Genomic DNA, 23,846 nt, shown 5'->3' on the forward strand with positions numbered 1-23,846 from the left:
CTTCATGTCACTTGGGCTTTGTCACTTTTGTTTCATAAACACAAAGCAACAGATGTGGGGCTTTTCCCTGGGGCCTGAATAGGCTTATAATTAAGCCCTGGGCTTATTCATAAAAGCAGATATTTAGGGTTGGGGCTCTGTTGTACTGGAGTGGAGAGCCAGATCCCTAGTGACAGAGGTTCCTGCATGGTCTTTAATACATTTATTGTCTGTGTGTTTGTAAGGTAGGAACCTTCTAAAGAGGTTGACCCTGGGCAGAGGTCCTTCCTTCCAAGATTTTCTTAAGAAAAATAAAATTGTCCAAAATCATTTCCATTGAGGATAAGCCTGCTTTACAAAGGAGAAACATATACTTTTATATAGTCTGACCATTTATTTACAGTATCCACTGTCGATTTAGTACTTTACCTCTCTAACGACTTTGCCTGTTTCACATGCATGAAAAGCATTCGTTTCTATCCTCAATCAAATGCTGCTTCTTTGGTTACTCAACAATAAATGATTTGTCCTCTCTTCCTCTGAACTTCTTCAGCATTTGTTTGAATCACTTCTGTGATACTTATCACAGGTGGCCTTCTATTATAATTATTTGGGTATAACACCTTTCCTTTTTCATTCATTTAGTCAACAAATATCATTTTGCACAAAACAAGGTACCTACCTGTATGAAGCTTACCATCTCATGTGGGACACAAAATAAATATATAGTATCAAAGAATGGTAATTGTTATGAAGAAAATAGAGCCATTTAAAATGATAGAAAGTTTCAGGGGTACTATTTTATGTGCAGGTGGTAAGGGAGGATCTCTTTGAACAGGGATGTGATGAAGGGAAGGAATGAACCATGGGAATAACTGGAGACAAAGCCGTCTAGGTGGAGGCATCTCTAAGTATAAAGACTGAGAGGCAGAGTGTTCAGTAAGCAGAGCTGTTGCTAGAGACGATTCAATGAGGGGAAATGTAGAAGAAAATTCGTGTCAGAAAAGGAGCCAAATACACCATCATCAAGATCAAGGAGAAACATGTAGATTGTGAGCTCTGTGAAGACAGGTGGCTATGTCATTGTGTTGCTCAGAGCTTCTCCAGGCGGCCATCCACAGCTCATAAAAACTATGTGTTTAAGAAAGTGTCCATATATCTGACTTTCAACTGATAAAGCTTACCTGCTAATTTTGTTTTATTTGAGGGCATGATGGGAAATTTGAAGTGCAGTTAAATGATATCCATCTAGCAATTTAATATAATTTAAATTATAACAAAAATAACATAAGAAATCAGCATGACCTCTTTGGTAATTGTTGATCTTTTTCCTCCTAGGATTTCCAAACTGTATTGCCATCATTTGATCTCTTCTCAAAGTACGGAAAATTGTATTCAAAAGCTGGACAAATTGTATAAAGGTATGCATTTTTGCTAAAAGGTACTTCAAAAATGCTACAGTAAATAACAAAAAATCAAATGAGATTGATTTAACTATCAAGCATTTAAAAAAACATGCTATAATAATATTTACAGGTAATACAACTCCATATATTTCTTTCATTCTACTCTAATGGTTTTCAACATTCAAAAATCATGGATTTTGTGTTTCAAGTCTCTTCTCCAAAATGAACTCAAAGTCGAACTGAAAACTACCTGAAGTACCCTTTCTCTTTAAATTAATTAATACAGTAAATAAATAGTTTTACGTAATATAATGAGAAAGTATTGATGGTGTCCAAAAGCTCAAATATTTCTCATTACTGTATAGATACAGTATAGTTTAAAATACTGTATTCAATATGTGTGTTACTTAAAGTGCAAGGTGCCTTTAGTGGATTCCAGATAAATAGCATCTTGGGTCTCTGATGACCAAAGCTTACAGACTAGAGAAGAACAGAGATACCCACATAAAATTCAAGATCACAAAATAAACTCTCAATGAATGCTGTATTTAATTGCTAAGGTGTTTTAGAGTAGAGAAGTGATTACAATCAAAGGGAGACTAATAGGAGGTATTCTCACATCAGCAAAATTTAAAGGAGATACTGGATAAAGACAGAAAAGATCACTGCAATTGAAGGAAAAGAGGCAGGAATGAGAAATCAGGCTAGTTAATTCCCCAGGGCTCCTCCCACACCAAGAACCAGGGGAAAGCTCTGGTCCATTGGAAAGAACACAAAGTAGATGCAAGCAACTATGTTCCTTAGATTTAGTTAATATTGCCTCTCCCACATTTATAACTTTGGATACTCCAACTGGAAGTCAGTATGTTAAATGTAGATAGAAATGACCACCTTTTAACTCCTTCAAAGGAATATGTGAGGGGAAATATGAAATACTCTGAGTTAATGGAGAAACATACATATAATGCTGAGTGGAATTGCAGTTTCAAAGGTTTATAAAATAATTACCATCACCCATTGGAGCATTTATCTAGTATTTGTGACTCACAGCATGAAGTAGTCTAAATAAAATTTTTCATATTTGTGTATGATTTCAGATTTTAATTCAAAGATACATCCTGTTCATAATGGCCAAAGGTTGAAAACAACTTGAATACTCATTAGTATATGTTAAGTTAAATAAATGCTAAGACACATGAAATGCAATACTATGAAAACATTAAAAATGTTAACATAAATCTTTATTATTAATTTGAAAAAATGCCTCCAATATATTTCTAAGAAAAGAAAGCTGGATTCAAAGGAAACTATGTAGTCTGATTCCATTAAAAAACATGCATATATGTGCGTGTGTGTATGTGTGTGTGTATATACACACATATATATAATGTGTATGTATGTACAAAAAACACACTTGTATGTGCTTATTTATGTATTACATATGTATGTATACATTCATATAAGGCAAAAATGTTACTGGTAGTTATCTCTTGATAGTGAGATTAGGGGTACATTTTGGGGAGATATTTCTTTATGGTCTCACTTTTTGAAATTTTTATCTAATCAGACAAAAGCAGATTGTTAAACAATAGGAACTACTTGCTCTTCTCTACCAATTACAAAAACATCTTGACTTTATTCAATTCAATCATAATAATTCAGAGACAATTATCGTTTTTTCTAAAAACATCTTGACTTTATTCAATTCAATCATAATAATTCAGAGACAATTATCTTTTTTTCTGCAGACAAAATAATGACTTGCTAAATTATTTATAAGAAAGACAAGGATGAGTAACAAATGTTTTACGCTACTTTTAATTAAAAAGAGTGTACAATGCACAGATACAAATATGTGAGAGACATTTTTAAAAACTGTTTGCTAACTCTTCTCTTGGATGTTTAACTATTTTGTGAATTGAAAGTGTTATCAGAATGTCATCTCCTCCTCTTAGAAAGGAAATTAATATCTAGCATTTAATTTTGGTAAGTGAAGGGTAGCAGCCTTAGCTGATGCTCTCCTATTAAGATTTAATTTCACCAAATACAACACAGTGCTTCTGCTCTTTGTAAAGAAGGCCGAGACAGGAACACTTGCACCAAAGTGTTTAATAAAGATGCCGTGGTAATTTTTAGAGCTATCTATTTGATTGCTTCATCTTCAAGGTAGTTCATCACTTCGCTATAATTCACCTGACATTGCCTCGTACACCCACACTACACTTGCCCGTCAGTCCAATTAGAAATAGTGATACCTTTATCAGATTAATCTTTCTTTCCTTTAGCATGTCTGAGTTTAGGATAAGCAGAGCCCACACCTACCCATTTTGATTAATGCACTAAGACTTCAGCCACTGGAATTGTACAGAGTGAATTAGATTTTAAACACACACATATTTTAAAATCTACTCCCTGACTAGGATAATATGATTCCTTTTAATTTCTTTAATTTTTCTGTATAACTACTCACTTTTGTAACCTTTGATAGTTTCCCAAAGGCACCTTTGTTTAAATCAGAATATGCTATATCCCGTCAGCTTGCGCTGCCATCTTTTCAGCTCCATTCATCTTTCCAGACAGAAGAGTCTCTTTAAAGATTAGAATGGGGAAAAATTAGCACCATAAGATGAAATCATTGGTTAGTCCAACGTCAGTGTGAGTTTTCTTGCATTATGTGCTTCTCACTTTTTTCACATTCTTCTTTGAGATGGGCTTTGGCCCAGGCTCTCATTCTGCTAAAAAGTGGTTCAGTTTTGAGGCCATATATGATTAGCTTTAATGGAATTATTTGTTATGCATGAAAAATAATGTACTTGCTTCCCCTTTTCATAGGAATTTGGCATAGGCATGACTCAAGTAGCCAAGAAAAAAAATAAAAATGAAAATTAAGTTTGGTTAGTACCTGAATTGGGAAAGGGATAAAATTCCATTGTCTTTTTCCAGAGGAAATATGGTCTCAGCCGCTGTGTAAGGAAAAGGAAGATACATGAGGGGAGAATAATAATCAGGCATAGAAGCTACATATGTGCCTGTTAGGGTTACATTTTTAATTCAACAAGAAAAATTACTACACCTTGTTATTCAGTTTGGCACTATGTGAATTTATGGCGCTCCATGGCATGTGGGATCTTCCCGGACCAGGGCACGAACCCGTGTCCCCTGCATCGGCAGGCGGACTCTCAACCACTGCGCCACCAGGGAAGCCCTATCTTTAGTATCTTTATCCTTTGACTAAAGATGACATAACAACCCACTTGCCTCTAGGAAGACATTCTGCTGTGTTCCCTTATGACTGATGCAGGCTGGCTGAACACTCTGTGTGTCTGGTAGCATACACCAGCAATGTTGTTGACCAGGACCTGCAGCAGTGTAGACAGAGTTCAGAGAAAAGGGTAATTCCAGCAGGGATAGAAATGAGTCAAATCAGGGGTGTAGCATCCTAGACTCTTAACTGAGCTTAACTCTAAGTGAGGAATATTTAGAGAATTTGAGAACTCATGTTCTTGGGTTCTATTTCTCCTTTCATTTTACTGTTTTGATTTTAGAAAATGAGACAAAATGTAAAAATGAGGTAATGGTGTGAAGTGTGTTGAATAGAAGACCCCACTGCCTGGAATCCTGGATTCTACTTTGATGGCTGCTGAACAACCTTGCCACAAGTCTCTCAACATTTGAAGTATTTCCTATTCTCTCTCTCTCTCTCTCTCTCTCTCTCTCTCTCTCTCTCTCTCTCATTCTCTCTCCCTCCTCCCTTCTCTCTCTCTCTCTCTCCTCCCCCTCCCGCCTTCTGTCCAAAGAAGAAACTGGAACCATCCCTGGTTCATTAAAAACTCTACAGTTCTAAAAGGAAAATACAAATGAGGATCCTACAGAAAATACACTTAAACCGTACTTATTAGGATTCAATAAACTAATACTTTACAGCTGACTACTCATGAATTAATTACAGTATGGAAAAAATATATATATATATATATAAATATGGTGTGTGTGTGTATGAAGAGTGGGTCTTTTACCTCTGAGAATGTCTGTCACAGCCACGGCCGCTGGTGACCAAAAGTGCCATAGATGGTTCCACTGAAGTGGCCATATTCTGACCCCGTCATCCTAGTCACACCAGTGTTGGGAGCCCAAGTGAAGGGCAGCTAGCATGAAGCATGAGTGATGAATGGTTTGAAGAATGAATGGGGTAAAGTGGTATGGTATGAAAGCTCCGCTCTGAGGGAAACAGTGACTCGTCAGACCAGTTCGAACCCCCTCAGGATGTTGAACTTGAGACACAGAGACACAGACCCCGGTGAGTGTGGCAGCAGAAACATAGACACCCTCAGACGGAGAAGACATTTGCAGGTCTCTGCTGCAAAGAGGTCATCTGCTTGCAGGGTCTATCCAGCTCATTGTATTCACTTAGTAAGTGGTTTATGATTGAAAAATAAGTGTCTGATTAGATTATGAAATTTTAGAGTATGCCTCCTAGCCCTTTGAATCTTTAATAACAATTCACAATCTATTAGGTGTTTTGAAGATGCTGGGTGAGTATTTGTTAATTCTGACCTTAGTATGAACTTGTAAGACAATTACTGGAATTAGAAAGAGTCTGAACATTGCCCACTTCAAAGCTACATGACAAGTCGGTGATTCAGTCTGTAACCTTGCCCTTCTCATTATGATAGTCTAAGCTAGATTTTTTTAAACGCTTTGGTATAATGAGGTATTATGTGAGAGGTTATGATTTGTGAAGCTTTATATGAAAAGATTCATTTTTAAAAACATCTTTAATGCTATTTTTTAAAAAACAGTTAACATTCATTTAGAGCATTCATTCAATAACATTCATTCAATTTGGTGAATATGTTGGGAATTATAGTAAGTATAGGTTTGTAGAAAATTCAAATAAGTAATAAAGACTTTTTTAAAAAAATAAGACAACATTTATTGCAAGGAGGAATTTGCTGCCATTTGGCGATAGGAGAATAGAAATAGAATGGGAAAATATTATTGGATGTTATACAAAATAACAGAAGAAAGTTGTGAATTACTTTATCTTGTAAAGTGTAAGGAGGTGAGTGGAAATAGCTAGATTTAGAGCAGATTAGGGTCCTTTGAAACGTTATGCGTTGCGTCTATACCAGATGACAAAATGGACAATTCAACTCTCAAACTTCATTTACTCTGGAAACAACTGATGAAAAACAAAAACAAAACCCAAGATGATGTTTTTGCTGAGTGGGGAGTATATAGCTTGGCCTCTTGTTATAATGGGTTCTAACTCTACTAAACCTAGTTTCGCTCTTCCCCAATTATTTTTTTCTTCTTTTATAGGATGTATTGCTTTATAGTAAGGGAATCAATAATTCCTGTTCTTTTCTAATAATAATCTTAGGAGACTGGAATCTTATTCTAATGCTGCTGCTAGGACTCACAATATTTTGGGAATTCATTCATTTAAAATAACTTTCAGCATTAGATTATGAGCTATTGCATAGTCTCAGTGCTCCAAAGTTACCTGTCCTGGAAATTCAGAAAAAAGCTGTGAGTGACAGAAAATTGTAAATTGGCCTGCCCCAGTCTGCAAGGTTCACATGTAGTGACCTACCTTCCTCTCTCTCCTCCCTTTCTCTCTCTCTCATGTTATATCACTACACCCAAGAAAAATAATTCCTGCTCTTGATATATTCTTGAGAACTGCAAAGTATTTCATGATTCAGAATGCTAGTTTTATCTTTCTCACTGTTACCCAAACTTGTGCATGACTCAGGTGCTCTGTAGCCAATCGTGTAATGTATTTGTTTTTCACCACCACACTCCCTGCTCCTCCCCCCACCCCGGCACACACATAAGTTCCTGATAACTATAGAGGGTATCCAGATGAGCCAAAAATGCCTTTGCATTGAGGAGAAAGAAGAATGAAATATGGACTCTTAGTAGAGAATATAATTGGGAAAGCAGCCTGTTGCTTCTTGAAAACTACTTAACTACATCAACTTATATACAATTTCTTTCCTACATTCCCAATATGAGCTAATTCTGTATGAATATTGACCATTAAAACATCAAGAGCACTGTGGATGTTTAAAGGCATATACCTCAAGAGTATTCAGAACTGGACCCTCCAGTACTTCTGAAATCAAAATACTCATCAACTTTCGTGTAGTTAATCAGGTAATGCCTTTCTTTCCTGCTGGTCTCTAATTTCTTTGAGGGCAAATACTGTCTCTCTTGATAAATGCCCTCTATCCAACATCAGGCAGAACACCAAGCACTGAATAAAATACCTGTTGGATAAATGTTGTTAAGAAACATCCAAAAATGTTTCAAGAAATAGAAGCTATAAAATAATAGATAGCTTCCTAAGAAAGTGCCTATAAAGACACCATCACTCATTTGAATGCACACATTATGGAGTGTTATTTTCTAACTAGTCCCATTATTTTGTAGTTATGATATAGATGATTTTGGATATAAGTTTAGATATACACTAAGTTGGCTGATCCTGAGATCAAGTTATGATCGCTCCTTGGGTAAAGTGTTTCTTCTGGGAAGTAATCTTTTTTATCCGCAAATTTTTTAGTAATTATCCTTATTTGTGGTAATACATTTTTGTGGCTGTGAAGTCAATATTGAATTCTTAGGGAAATTGTGCATTTTGTTACCAATTGTATCCCTTTTTACTCTGGTCCCTCACATTCATGGCCGGCCTCTCACAGCTACATGGTGTCCATTTTATGTGCTAATCTTGTCTTCAGTCTCATTTTTTTTTTTTCCTCCAACTCTTCTTTTAATTTTGCCCCGATTTTCTCTTCCATTTTATTTTCTTTTCTGGTGTAAAGCAGCTCAAAACCTTTTAGGAACAAAGTGAAAGCACAGTAAAAAATAAATCACTAAATTTTTTGTAGAACTTGTGTAAGATCATAGTGATGCCTGAAAAGCAGTAGCTGCTGGATCAATAGAAGTCACTCGGTCCAAGTTCCAGTTTGTAATAAACCACTACATAAAGAATCAGAATACAATTGTATTGCAAAATGAGTGAGTGAGTTAATGAATGCACAGCACAGGAGAATGTTGTTTAGGTTGGTCTGTATTCCATGAGTTAAACTCTGTTAGCTCCTGGCTTTAAGTTCATCTAAAACTACAACTCATCACATCTTTGTGTTACATCTTCAACAATGAGCTTTCTAGCTCTTCTGTAGTAAATGAACTCTTCCCTCACTTAACGCTCTGAATGAAAGACTCTAAAGGAGAGCAATGACATTAATTTGGACCGAGAACGTGACTGATTTTTGATGCGAAAGAGCCCACAATGCCGAAACACTTGTTCTCCCATTTTATAATCTCAAACTTTTTCCTGTGAGAATGGAGTGAATTCCCAACTTGATCTGTGGTTTGTACTTTGCTTGCTCCTCTTGGGGTTCAGTGTCCCCAGCAGGCTCCCTCACAGAGCACAGTAGGATAGTGCTAAGCACTCTTCCACTTGTAAATACTTCAACTCCTTAATGAGGAAATGACCTTGCGGCCGGTGCGAACAGATACAGCCACTTATCGGTACATTGAGTTCAATGTATAGTTCTCAGCTTCTTATTCATGATGTGGGATGCAGTTCATTTGCACACTGTGGCATTAAACAATCCTTGCCACAAAGTGACGTCAGTACGTTAAAGAATCCTGATTTTAGGAAATGACAAAATTGCACATACTGGTAGGGATAAATCACTGATTCAAATAGAGAGGAAGCATACACTGTGTGTTTACCGCTAAGCTGAACGGTTACTTTGCTGCCTTGTAGGGGGAATTGTAAGACCATAGGAATTGCAAGTAAAGCCCAAGCTCCTGTGAGGATATCTAATAATGATTATTTAGTAGGCTTGAAGTGCTACATAGTCAACGTGTTTTCCAGCTGGAAATTAGTCTGTACTATTTAGTGTATTTTCAAGGCATTCATACTTAATTCTGAACAACCTAATAGAAATTAGTTTTCATACCTCTTTTCATGTGAAAATAATCCAATTGAATGAAACATAAAAAATAGTTTTTAAAAAGTAGTCCTTCATTCATACTTAATATTGTAAATTAATAACATCACTGACTAGGGGAAAGGAGTATGCACAACAAGATCATTTTGTGATTTTTGGAACCTGGATAGTTTACTCATTCCTTGCTCAACAAGGATTCAATACAGAATCTTTCATCTTTGAGCATTACTGTATTAAAAGTAATGTGACCAGAGAAATACTTTAGTAAATGGAAGATGAAATTACTTCCCTTAAAAAGTTAAGTCCAGTTGACATGAAGAATCTGAAGAGTAATTAAAAGCAAAACAGTTATTTAGTATAAGAATTTTTTTTAAAGTTTGTTGCGTGCCTAAAAGGTAAGCAAATAGGATTAAAGTGAGATGGGAATAGTTAAGAAAACTTTCTTGGAGGGGGCAAATGTTAAGACCTAATAGTAATAAGGATCTTGAATTGACTGAATTGAGAATATGAACAAGAGGGTTATCAGGCAAAGAAAATTACATAAGCAAAAGCATAGAAACAAAAATGATCAAGACGTATGCAAAGGAAATTTTTAAAAATCTTAACTGGACAAATAGCAAAAGAAGATTAAAATAGTTTGATTTGAATTGAACTTAAAGAAGGGAGTTTTTTTTTTATTGAAGTATGGTTGGTATACAATATTACATGTTACAGGTGTACAGCCTAGCAATTCACAACTTTTAAAGATTATACTCCATTTATAGTTATTATAAAATATTGACTGTATTCCCTGTGCTGTACAATATATCCTTGTAGCGTATTTATTTCATATATAGTAGTTTGTACCTCTTAATCCTCTGCCCCTATATTGCCCCTCCCCTCTTCCCTCTCCCCGTTGGTAACCATTAGTTTGTTTTCTAGATCTGTGAATCTGTCTCTTTTTTTGTTATATTCACTAGTTTGTTGTATTTTCTTAGATCCCACATATAAGTGATGTCATATAATATTTGTCTTTCTCCTATTTGAGCAGTTCTGATTTTTTAAACACCGCAGGACCAAGAAACCAAGAATCCAAGCATAAAATGGCAGCTAAAAGACTGAGAGGTGAAGTTGACCTTGTACAGTCTCCTGGGGCTAGAAAGATATAAATTGGAGTTCAGGGCTATGTAGGAAGCCAGGGCTTGAGAATGATCAAGATCCAAGAGAATTAAGAGTGAAAAGAAATGAACCCAATATTCAAGACCTTTTTTTCTTGAGCCATTTGTGATTTGTGAAAAGCAGTCTAAAAGTTGAGACACTAAACAGAGCTTTTGATAGTCTCCATATTATGTGAGAAAACAACATCCAAGGTCTTCCAAGGATGAGGACTCTTGGTAAACATATTTTCAGATGGAACTTGGAAGTGCTATCCTAGTGCAAGAGTAGGCAAAAAATACATTATCTGTATTAGTTTGCTCAGGTAGCCATAAGAGAATTCCACAGATTGGGTGGCTTCAAGAACAGAAATTTAACTTCTCACAGTACTGGAGGCAGGAAGTTCAAGATCAAAGTGCCAGCATGGTTGGTTTCTGGTAAGGCATCCTTTCCTGGCTTGCAGATGACTGCTTTCTTGCTGTATCCTTACGTGGCCTTTCCTCTGTGCATGTACTTCCTGATCTCTTCCTCTTCTTATAAGAACACCAGTCCTATTGGTTTAGGGCCCCATCTTTAAGACCTCATTTAAACTTAATTACCTCCTTAAAGGTTCTTTCTCTAAATACAGTCACATTTGGGAGGGGGAATAGGGCTTCAGCGTATGAATTGAAGGGGGTGGGAGGCACATTTAGTCCATAACATTATCACAAAGATGGAAACCTGTCTTCAACTTAATCACACAATAGGTTAAGGTGATTGGCACTTCCATTAACCATTGTCCAGAAGCCAAAGTAAATTTTTTGAAAGAGCATCTTGAGCCATTACATGTTTCATAAACAATGAATATATGCAATGAAAAACAAATGAACAATATAAAACCTAAGAAGGGGGGAAAAACCTTAATGAAATGGAGATGAGTTATCTACTTGATAGAGAGTTCAAAGTAATGGTCATAAAGATGCTAACCAATCTCAGGGAAAGAGTGAATGAACACAGAGAGAACTTCAACAAAGGGTAGAAAAGAAGAAAATACCAAACGGAAGTCACAGGACTAAAGAACAGAATAACTGAATTGAAAAATACTAGACAAATTCAACAACAGACTAGATAAAACAGATAAAGAATCAGTGACCTAGAAGGCAGGGCAATGGAACTAACATAAGGCAGCAAAAAGAAAAAAGAATTTTAAAAAGTGAAGATAAGAGACCTATGGGACAACATCAAGTGGAAAAACTTTCACATTATAGGGGTCCTAGAAGGAGAAGAGAGAGAAAATGAGGCAGAAAACTTATTTGAAGAGATAAGAACTGAAAATTTCCCTAGGCTTCCTGCAAGGAAAAGACATCCATATCCAGGAGGCCCAGGGAGTTCAAATAAGATGAACCCAAAGAGATCCACAGCAAGACACATTATAATCAAAATATCAGAAGTTAAAAATAGAGAATTTTAAAAGCAGCAAGAGAAAAATAACTTGTTATGTACAAGGGAACCCCCATAAGATCATCAACAGATTTTTCTGCAGAAGCTTTGCAGGACAGAAGAAAGTGACATGATATATTCAAAGTGCTGAAAGCAAGAAACTTCCAAGGCTATGATTCAGAATTGAAGGAGAGATTAAAAGTTTTCCAGACAAGTAAAAATTAAAGGAGTTCACCACCACTAAACCAGCCTTACAAGAAGTGTTAAAAGGACTTCATTAAGCTGAAAACAGGGCCACTAATTAGTAGCAAGAAAACATAAGAAAGTAAAAATCTCACTGGTAAAGGTAAATATATAGTAAAGATAGTGGACTAATCAATTATAAAGCTAATATGAAGGTTAAGAGACAAAAGTAGTAAAAATAACTATAACAATTACTAAAGAGATACAGACACAAAAACGGTACAAAATGTCACACCGAAGACAAAATGTTGGGGGTGAGGAAAAATGTAGAGTTTTAGAATGTTTTCAAACTTAACTTGCTATCAACTTAAAATAAACAGATTATATATATATATGTAAGAAAAAAGAGAGCTCAAAATATAAAATCAGAAATTAAAGAGAAGTTATAGCTGATACTACAGAAATACTAAATATCATAAGAGACTACTATGAAAATGACAACAAATTGGAAAACCTAGAAGAAATGAATAAATTCCTAGAAATGTACAATCTTCCAAGACTGAACCATGAAGAAAAATACACAATCTGAATAGACTGAACACTAGTTAGGAGAGTGAATCAGTAACAAAAAATATCCCCTTAAACAAAAGCCCAAGACCATACAGATTCACTGATGAACTACCAACCACTCAAAGAAGATTTAATACCTATCCTTCTCAAACTCTTCCAAATAATTGAAGAAGTAATGCTTTCAATTTCATTTTATGAAGCCAGTATTATCCTGATACCAAAACCAGACAAACAAAGAAAGAAAATTAGAGGTCAATATCATGGATGAACATAGATGCAAAATCCTCCCCAAAATTGCAAACCAAGCTCAACAATTAATTTATGAAAAAAAGGCAAGAATATACAATGAAGAAAGGATAATCTCTTCAATAAATAATGTTGAGACCCCTGGACAACTGTATGCAAAAGAATGAAACTAGACTACTATCTTACATCGTACACAAAAATTAACTCAAATGGACTAATGACTTGAATGTAAGACCAGAAGCCATAAAACTTCTAGAAGAAAACATAGGTAGTAAGCTTCTTTTCATCAGTATGATGATGAGTTTTGGATCTGCCTCCGAAAGCAAAGGCAACAAAAGCAAAAATAAACAGGTGAACTACAGCAAAAAAGTTTCTGCACAGCAAAGAAAACCATCAACAAAATGAAAAGATAATGGGAAAAAATATTTGCAAATCATCTATCAGATAAGGAGTTTATATCCAAGATATATGAAGAACTCACACAACTCAACAGCAAAAAACAATCTGATTAAAAAATGGGCAAAGGAGCTGAATAGACATTTTTTCCCAAGAAGATATACAAATGGCCAACAGGTACATGAAAAGATGTTCAACATCACTAATCATCTTTCAGATGATTAATCACTGAATCATCAGAGAAATGCAAATCATCAGAGAAATGCAAATCAAAACCACAATGAGATATCACCTCATACCTGTCAGAATTGCTATCATCAAAAAGACAACACTTATATGTGAAATCTAAAAAACAAAATGAATAAAGGAAACAAAACAGAAAGAGACTCGTAGAACAAACTGGTGATTGTCAGAGGAGAAGAGAGTGGGGGATAGTGAAACAGATGAAGGGGATTAAGAGGTACAAACTTCCAGTTATAAAATAAATGTCATGGAGGAATATATACAGCATAGGGAATATAGTCAATAATACTGTAATAACTTTGTAGGGTGACAGATGGTAACTAGACTTACAGTAGTGATCATTTCATAATGTATTAAAATATCAAATCACTGTGTTGTACACCTGAAACTAATGTAATATTATAAGTCAATTATACTTCAATTAAAAATGCAAATTAAAAATGCAATAAGGCATCAGTACATACTATAATTTCTACAATTTGAAAAGAATCACAAAATATTATAAATAACTCTGTGCCTGCACATTTGATAACCTAGATGAAATAGACCAATTCCTCAAATGACACAATTTGCCAAAACTAACACAAGAAGAAACAGATAATCTGAATAGAACTCTATCCCTTAAAGAAATAGAATCAATGATAAATAAACTTCCAAAAGAGAAAACACAAGATCCACTTGGGTTCACTGGTGAATTCTATCAAATATTTAAGAGAGAAATTTTACCAGTTCTCTACAACATCTTCCAGGGGATAGAAGCAGAGGGTATACTTCCTAACTTATTCTGAGTCCAGCATTACACTAACAGCAAAATCAAATAAAGAAATTTCAAGTAAAGAAAATTACAAACCAATATCTCTCATGAACATAGATGCAAAATCCTCAACAAAATATTAACTAATCAAATCCAAAAATGTATAGAAAGAATTATACATCACACCAAGTAGGATTTATCCCAGTTATAGCAGGGTGGTTCAACATTTGAAAACAAATTAATGTAATACATAATAACATCAACAGACCAAAAAAAAAAGAAAATCACATGATCATATCATTAGATTCAGAAAAAGTATTTGACAAAACACAACACCCATTTATGATAAAGCTCTCAGTAGACTAGAATTAGAAGAGAAATTCTTCAACTCGATCAAGAATATCTACAAAAAACTTTCATCTAACATACTTAATGATCAGAAGCTAGAAGATTTCCCATTAAAATCAAGAGCAAGACAAGGATGTCCCCGCTCACTCCTTTTCAACATAGTACTGGAAGTCCTAGTTAATGCAATAAGAAAAGAAAAAAGAAATAAAAAGTAGACAGACTGGAAGGAAGATATAGAGCTGTATTTATTCATAAATGACATGGTTATCTATGTTGAAAATGCAAACAGCAACACAAAACATCCTGGAACTAATAAGCAATTACAGCAAGGTTGTAGTATACAAGCTTAATATTCAAAAGTCAATCATTTTCCTATAAACCACTGATGACCAACTGGAATTTGAAATTAAAAACACAATTCCATTTAGCACCCCACAAAATGAAATACTTAGGTATAAATTTAACAAAATGTATACATGATCTATGTGAGGAAAATTACAAAACTGATGAATAAAATCAAAGATCAAAGTAAGCGGAGCAATATTCTGTGTTCATATGTATGAAGAAAATATTGTCCAAATGTCAATTCTTCCCAACTTGAGCTATGATTCAATTCAATACCAAAAAAATCCCAGGAAGTTATTTGGTGGATATCAACATATTCTAAAGTTTATATGCAGAGTCAGAAGACTCAGAATAGCCAACTCAATATTGAAGGAGAAAAACAAAGTTGAAGAACTGATATTACCCAACTTCAAGACTTACTATAAAGCTATAATAATCAAGTCAGTGCAGTATTGGTGAAAAAATAGATTAATAGATTAATGTAACAGAATAGAGAGCTCAGAAATAGACCAAGATAAATATAATCAATTGATCTTTGACAAAGGAACAAAGGCAGCACAGTGGAACAAAGATAGTGTTTTCAACAAATGGTGTTGGAACAACTAGACATCCACATGCAAAAAAAAAAAGAATCTAGACACAAACCTACACCCTTCATAAAAATTAACTTAAAACAGATCACAGACCTAAATGTAAAACTATAAAACTCCTAGAAGATAACATAGGAGAAAACCTAGATGACCTTCTGTATGTTGATGACTTTGTAAATACAATATCAAGGACACAATTCATGAAAAAAATAATTGATAAATGGACTTCATTAAAATTTAAAACTTCTGCCCTGTGAAAGACAATGTCAAGAGAATGAGAAGACAAGCCACAGACTGGGAGAAAATATTTGCAAAAGACACTTCTGATAAAGAACTGTTAAAAAGAACTCTTTTAAACTCAACAGTAAGACAACAAACAAACTAATTATAAAAATGGGTCAAAGACCTTCACAAACACCTCACCAGGTGGCAAATAAACATATGAAGCGTATGAAATAAGCATATAAAAAATGTACCACATATGTCATCAGGGAAATAAAAATTAAAACAACGAGGTACCACGACACACATATTAGAATGCCCAAAATTCAAAACTCTGACAACACCAAATGCTGGTGAGGTTGCTGAGCCAGAAGGATTCTCATTTATTGGTGGTTGGAATACAAAGCGGTACAGTCACTTTGAAAGGCAGTTTTGCAGTTTCTTACAAAACATACTCTCACCATATAATACGACAGCTGTGCTCTTTAGTATTTACTCAGAGGAACTGAAAACTTATGTCTAGACAAAACCTTACACACGGATATTTATATTTATAACAGCTTTATTCATAATTGCCAAAACTTGGAAGTTGCCCTTCAGTAGGTGATTGGAGAGATAAACCGTGGTACGTCAAGACAATGGAAAATTATTCAGTGCTAAAAAAAAGAAATGAGCTATCAAGCTGTGAAAACACAGTGAAGAACCTTAAACACATATTACTCAATGAAAGAAGCCAAAAGGATAGGTACTATATGATTCCAACTATTTGACATTCTGGAAAATGCAAAATTATGGAGACAGTAAAAAAATCAGTGATTACCAAGCATAGGGCTGAGAGGGAGGGATGAAAAAGCAGAGCACAGAGAATTTTTAGGGCAGTGAAAATACTCTGTGTGACATTATAATAATGAATACATGTCATTATAAATTTGTTCAAACCCATACAATGTACAAAACAAAGAGTGAGCCCTAATGTAAACTGTGGACTTTGGTTGAATATGATACGTCAATGTAGGTTCATCAATTATAACAAATGTACCACTTTGGTGGGGGATGTTGATAATGTGAGGGGCTGTGCATGTGTGATGTCAGGGAGCATACGGGAAATCTCTGTACCTTTCTTGCAATTTTGCTAAAACTGCTCTCTTAAAAAAATAATTTTATTAAAAAAATAAAAATAAAAGAATGACAATACCAAAATATCACACAACTGTAACTCATCTGGTAAATTGGTAGAAATATATGTTTATACCATGTCTTTCTTAAACTGTTTGTATACAGCCACTAGAAACTTACCACATGAGTATTTTGTGACCCAGCATTTCCTCTCCTACGTATATCTAAAAGAAATGTGTACACACGTTCACCAACAGATATATACAAAATGTTCACAGTACAGCCTTGAAGTTTAGAAACAAGTCAAATGTCCATCTACTGATGAGTGGAGAAACAAGTTGTGGTATGTCCATATAATGGAATATTGTTTGGCAGTAAAAAGGAATAATGTACTGATACACGTGACAATTTGGATGAACCTCAAAAACATTATACTAAGTGAAATAAGCTATTCACGAAAGACCACACGTTGTATGGTTCCGTTTATATAAAAGGTTCAGAATAGGCAAATGTATAGAGACAGAAATATTAGTAGTTGCCTAGGGGTGGGAAGGGGGATGGAGATTGACTGCTAATGGGTGTGAATTTCTTTGGGGAGAAACTTTCTTTATAAATTTTCTTTTTAAATATTCTAAAATTACATTATGGTGAACAGCTGTTGAACAGATGGTTGAACAGCTCTGTAAATATACCAAAACCATTGAATTGTACATGTTAACTGAGTGAATTTTATGGGACATTATTTATAGCCCAATGAAACTGCTTTAAAAAAACACAAAGAAGTGCCAGTACTCATTATATAATTATAATAAATATAATATTAATTATAATTTAAAAATTAAATTAAAAATTATAATAAATATAAATATAATTATAATACTCATTATAATAGTGAAATTTTAAAAGAATGGTAATCAAAAAATATGACTCTAAAAAGAGAAAAATAAAAATATGACTCTACTGTAACTCTCAGCCAGTAAGTTGGTAGGAATATAAATTGTTACAATATCTTTGGAAAACTATTGGGCTGTGGCTACAAAAGCTTAACATATTGGGCTTCCCTGGTGGCGCAGTGGTTGAGAGCCCGCCTGCCGATGCAGGGGACACGGGTTCGTGCCCCGGTCCGGGAAGATCCCACATGCCGCCGAGCGGCTGGGCCCGTGAGCCATGGCCTCTTAGCCTGCGTGTCCGGAGCCTGTGCTCCACAACGGGAGAGGCCACAACAGTGAGAGGCCCACGTACCGCAAAAAAAAAAAAAAAGAAAAAAAAAAAAGAAAAAGCTTAACATATGTCTATCCTGTGACCCGGTAATTCCTCTCCTACGTATGTCTGAGAGAGATGTCTATATATATACTCACTAAAAGATAGATAGAAAATACCAATGAAAGCACTGTTTGTAACAGCCAAAAAAAATTGGAAACAACCCAAAGGGCTATGAACAGTGCAAAGGATAAATAAATTGAGGTATAATCATAAAATAAAATATAAAAATTAACACTACTGCTACTCTCAAAAACATAGAAGAATCTCATAAATATAATGTTGAGTAAAACCCACCAGACATGCAACATACATACAAATAAATCTGTCTGTTTATTTAAGGTAAAAAAATAGACAAAGTGAATCTCTGGTGATTTGGGATGAAGTCGTAGTAACTGTGAGGGAACACAGGAGCCTTCTGGAGAGGTAGGTGCTGGTAATGTTCTATTTCTTGATTTAGGTTATGAATGCATTCATGTTTCATTTGTGAGAATTTCAATGAACTTTATTTTTCGTGAACTGTGCACCTTCCTGTATGTACATTTTGCTCTGTGTACAATTAGCCCGGTGAGGGTGAAAGGGGATGGGGGGCAAACCAAAACCAAAACCCTGGAGAGCACCTGTTCTCTCTGAGGATGGTGGCTACCCCTCGACTCCACTTGACGTTGCCTGTGAGAATGCCGACCCAGTGACTTCAAACTATCTACTTTTTAAGAGAAGCTGGAAATATTTCCCTGAAATTCTCTGTTTTTAGGTGTTGGCCAAGATTCAATTGTCAAAACATTGTGAAAACCATCAAAAACACAACCAGAGCTGGGTTCTCCCTTTGGCTGGCAGTTTGGGTCACTAATGGCAGTTTCAGGTGGTTCTGTCACTAACTCTGTGCATGATCTTGGCAACATTTCTTAACCTCCCCAAGCCTCAGTTTTCTCATCTATAAGAATTAGAATAATAATACTTTCCTCTCCGGGTTATTAAGAGGACCGACTGCTTGTTAAAAATCACTTAAGACTATGCCTCTAATTCAGCAAGCTCTCAATAAATGATCATTGTTTATTATTATTGTTATTATTATTATTATTATTATTGCCAGAGTACTACTCTCTGAGGATAACTAAAAAGAAAAAGGGTGACAGCTTGAAACAAAGAGATACAGCTACGGCTTTCCACGCCCATATTTTCCTGTCACCCCTATCTTCCTTCTCTCCCACTAACTGGCTTCCTGTCTTAAATCTCCTGCTATCACCCTACTAAAGGCCTCAGAAGTCACCACCACTTGTTTAGAATGAAAATGGGAGTAAGGCAGCTGGAAGATCTATTTTTATTGCCCCACTCTGAGTCTCCACACTCTTTTTTTTTATCACAGAAATACTATGAAATGTGGCCCTTTATTTCTAAAATGTTATTCCTGTTTTAGAGAAAGTAGGATATGAGTTGGATAGCTTTTTGTGGACTGACCTGGACACCAAACCACAATAAATAATATAGAGTTATTTTCAGTGGTATATGCATTCGTGATTTCAAACTGCCTGTAAAAGAAAATTTGGTACATACCTGTCTTTTGACATGTGACTTCTTGTGCCACAATAGTAAGGTTTAAATTTCATACATAAACAAAATGTTCAGGGTGATCTCATAAAGTGAAAACCTATAGGTAATTAATAGCTTTCATAACTGAAACTTTACAAACACAAGTAACATTCCAAAATTCCTGATCCTGTTTTGATAATATTCTACTGCAGAAATGAGAAAAATAAAAGACAAGCCTTGGCAGAGAGATGTCAAACTTAAGGGTAAATCAGAAAGTGAATAACAATCACCTATATAATCAAAAATTTGTTCTACAGAGTTTCAAGCAGCTACAACTGATTTTCGGCATTCAAAATGCATTTGGATGTACTTATCAGTATGGCCCTTTGACTCAATAGTTACATTGAAAATCAGTAATATTCTATAATTAAGCATTATTTGCATGGTGTGCTCATAATTATTCTAATTAATATCTCCAAAGTCATGTGAGGCTAGGATTTATTATCTCCATTTTCAGATGAGGAAATTAAGACAGGATAAGTAAATAAATGAATGTCATATAGAAAACAGCATTTTCTAAGTTGGGATTGGACTCAGGTCTAGTGTGAGTCTTCAGCTCAGGCTCTTAGTTGCTGCATTAGAATGATGGTCCTGGTGCTGGTGGCTAACAGTCCTCCAAAGGCCATGACTTTGTCTCCTTGGCAGGAAACACCATTCTGGAAGCCAAGAATTTATCAATCTACTTCTTCCTTTTAGTGACCAATTCCATTCCTTGGCTCAGATCAGGATGGTGATGGTGAGCTCTTTTGCTGTATTTTTTAGGGTCTAGCCAAGTAAGCCCATTTCCTTGTGCCACTGCTAGGAAGGAAGAAAGTGATTTTTTTTTTTTTTCCATCATTAGTGAATGATTTCATATAAGGCAGAGCAAAAACAAGACAGCAAGAAAAGGAACATGAAATCTCATTTGGGGATAAAGAAATCAACTTATTTTCAAATGGTGTATAATTGTGTATAGATAAATGTGTGCATGTATAATTTTAAAAAGTGGAGTGTAATTAAAACAGTTGAAATATCTCAGCAAAAATTACACATAGAAATTCTATGGTCCCACATCTTTACTACCATCCTTTCTCAAGTCACTGGCTTATTATACCCAAATATCCTCTCTTTAAAGAAAATTAAGCAGAAATAAAGAGAGCAACTCAGCATTAAGAAGAGAAAAAAGTGAGAATAACATGTTGGAAACAGAAACTGCAGTCTAACGAGAGCTTCCCCACCTTCATTACCATCCTTCCAAATAAATCTCCCTGCTCTTCTTGAGCTGGCAAATAAAAAAATCAACCCACAAGATATATGTGTGTGCTTCTCCTGATGAGCTTTGCCATCCATCTACAGTACGTCCCACATGCCAGTTTGAAGAAGGGCTAGAGGGAGAATTAAAGACTTAAGAAAGTCCACAGCATAATCACGAAGGCTTTTTTCTTCTGCCTACACAACTTTCATCTCTGTCTTATGTGATTTTCTCCCCATCTCCTTCACTCTGAGGCAAAGATCCTGCTTGCTGTTGGGACATTAACTGAGCATATAACTAACCTTTCAGGGCAACAAACTGGTTTCCACTAGACGGCACCAATGCCTTTGATACGTTTCATTTTGGCAAGGACTCCCTAAAAATTTTTTATTCTAACTTCTCACACCTGCTGGAATTCTTTCTAAGCTATCCATACCCCTGCTTGAGCATTCCTAAGTCTTGGGAATAACTCTCCCTCTCAAGAGAGTATGTTCCATTTTGGGCTTTTAAAATTATTTAAGTTTCCTTTGTTATATGGAGTTTGTGATTTCACTTATTGCTGTCGATTTGGTGCTTTAGAATGAATTGAGTCTCTTTTTCACATGGCTACCCTTCAAGCATTTGGAAAAGAGACCATGACTCACCTGAGATTTCTCTGTTAAACATCCTTAGGCTCCAGAACTTCATCCTCTAGTTGTTTCTACCACTCCCTCTCCAAGGCAGATGTTGCTAATTACAATCTTCATTTCTACTGATCTGAGCACAGAATCCTCCTTCACATGGCTCTCCAGGCAGCCACTATTCCATTTGAATTGAAATGTGAGTTGAAACCCACTTGCCATCCTTGGGAGTTTGGTTTCAATATGATAAAGTTCAGTGAAGATGGAGGTGGGGAGTGGATTAAAGCTCTTTAATAATTTGAACATGGGCTTCCCTGGTGGCGCAGTGGTTGAGAGTCCGCCTGCCTATGCAGGGGACGCGGGTTCGTGCCCCGGTCCGGGAAGATCCCACATGCCGCGGAGCGGCTGGGCCTGTGAGCCATGGCCGCTGAGACTGTGTGTCCGGAGCCTGTGCTCCGCAACGGGAGAGGCCACAGCAGTGAGAGGCCCGCGTACTGCAAAAAAATAAAATAAAATAAATAATTTGAACATGCTCTAGTTTGGGTACTTGTCCAAGGTTGATGTCAGTGTTTCCTTCAAATTAAATTAAGGAGTTACATAGGATGTCAACTGTGCCCTTGATGATGCAGATTCCATTAAAAAGAACTGTTTCTAAGCAGATCATTGGAACCAAAATACCCATATTTGGCAAGCTCCTCAGTGCTAGATTATTAAGAGAACAAGGCAATAAAAGTGAATGACTGAGTGGTATCTGTAAACATTCTGTCAGAACTTGTGTTTGGCTTAGTTTAAGAAATGATTACTTATTTTCTATTGATTTTTATTCAGGTCCATATATTTCACAGCTGTGTCTAACACCTAGAATCTAGAATATCCTTGTTTGACAGCAATATATGCTCTCAGTTTACAGCAGGTTTCATTTAGGAGTGCTATTTCTTTATAAAAATACCTAAAGAAGGTTTTCAGAAGGAAATATTGCTTAGAAGCTTAATCTCCTTTACAGTCATCGTCACCTTCTGCCAAGAGAACTGGAGAATATTCTACCCTTGTTGCATGAGATCATGCTCATCTACTGCCAAACTTCAGAGAGGCCACCCAGAGCACATATTTCTCCATCTGTCAGCACCAGGAAACCATTGCAATTTATGGATGAATAATTATTAAGACGAGTTTGTGGCTCTTTCTCTGGGTACAAGTTTTTGGGACAAAGTTAGGGTGTGCAAATATAGTGCCTATCTGTGATAAATCAGTATTAAACTTGTTAGGTTAGATTATTATTTTTTAAATAGTCAAGCTGCCTTCAAACAACAGCAAAGCACTTGATTTCTCCCCACTTGACCTAGTTATTCTATATATGCTGGTGGTACAGACTAAATAAACATCAACTATCTCTGCTTGTGGCTAGAATTCACTGTAATAACAGTTTATTTGTTTACTTCGAATGATGGCCCAAATGCCTTAGCTTAAGAAGAATGGAAAAACTATTACTGAAGTGAATCTTCCAGTGCAAATATTTAAAAATAAACTCCAGGCAGATGGTTGGCCTAAAAGAAGGCCTTGGTGGTGAAGTGGGTAAGAACTCTTGATAAAGAGTCCTGTTGACTTAGAGAATGCTGGTCAATTGTTGATTCAACACTAATGGATCCACGGGTTATTACTTTTGAAGAAATATATGTTTAGGCAGAAAGAATACAGTTCCTTTTAACACCTGGTTGTTAGCAAAGAGGAAGAAAGAAAAGGCAAATGTGTGGAACGTGATTTCTTCCCAGTGACTAGGTGAATAACGTTAACCTTTTGCTCATTGGTTATGATGTTGATTCATCCTGTGAAAATTGTGCTCATGATAAGACAGAAGACACAATAAACTCTTCACTTTTTTGTTTTCCATCTTGGCTCTTCAGTCTTGCAATTGAGTTCCTGTTCATCATGCAGAGATCAACTAAATTCTCAGAAACAGATGGTGTTCCCTTTACCACCAACTTACCCTCTGTAGTTCTACAGTTGGCAAGGCCAGATGGATCCACATCCTGAAATTAAACTTTTCACCAAATTCTTATAAGTAAGCAGACGTGTTATTAACATGGACTTCTGGACGTGGAACAATACACAGAGATGATTGATTAGAAACTCTAATTAAAGGCAACAATGTGGAAGAACTGAAGCAGTGAGTTCATTCTGAAAATAAGGAGCATATTTATATCCTATAGTCTTTGAGTAACAAAAC

The 23,846-nt window shown here is 35.7% G+C and overlaps 1 protein-coding gene across 4 annotated transcripts in view; it reads left to right on the forward strand.

Annotated features, from left to right (window-relative positions):
- SPATA17 (spermatogenesis associated 17) overlaps positions 1-5,333 on the forward strand; it is a 191,287-nt gene extending 185,954 nt beyond the window's left edge. For 2 of the 4 annotated variants that reach the window (XM_019920596.3, XM_033850757.2), the window contains 2 exons: positions 1,318-1,400; positions 4,931-5,332. In XM_019920596.3, coding sequence (XP_019776155.1) covers positions 1,318-1,398 — 81 coding nt within the window. In that variant the 3' untranslated portion in view covers positions 1,399-1,400; positions 4,931-5,332. Of the gene's footprint in view, positions 1-1,317; positions 1,404-4,930 lie in introns of those variants that run through there. The other 2 variants (XM_073800394.1, XM_073800405.1) reach the window with 2 other exon arrangements.
- Positions 5,334-23,846: the final 18,513 nt, after the last annotated feature.

Source organism: Tursiops truncatus, chromosome 1, assembly GCF_011762595.2.
Source record: "Tursiops truncatus isolate mTurTru1 chromosome 1, mTurTru1.mat.Y, whole genome shotgun sequence".
In the NCBI taxonomy this organism is placed as follows: Eukaryota; Metazoa; Chordata; class Mammalia; order Artiodactyla; family Delphinidae; genus Tursiops; species Tursiops truncatus.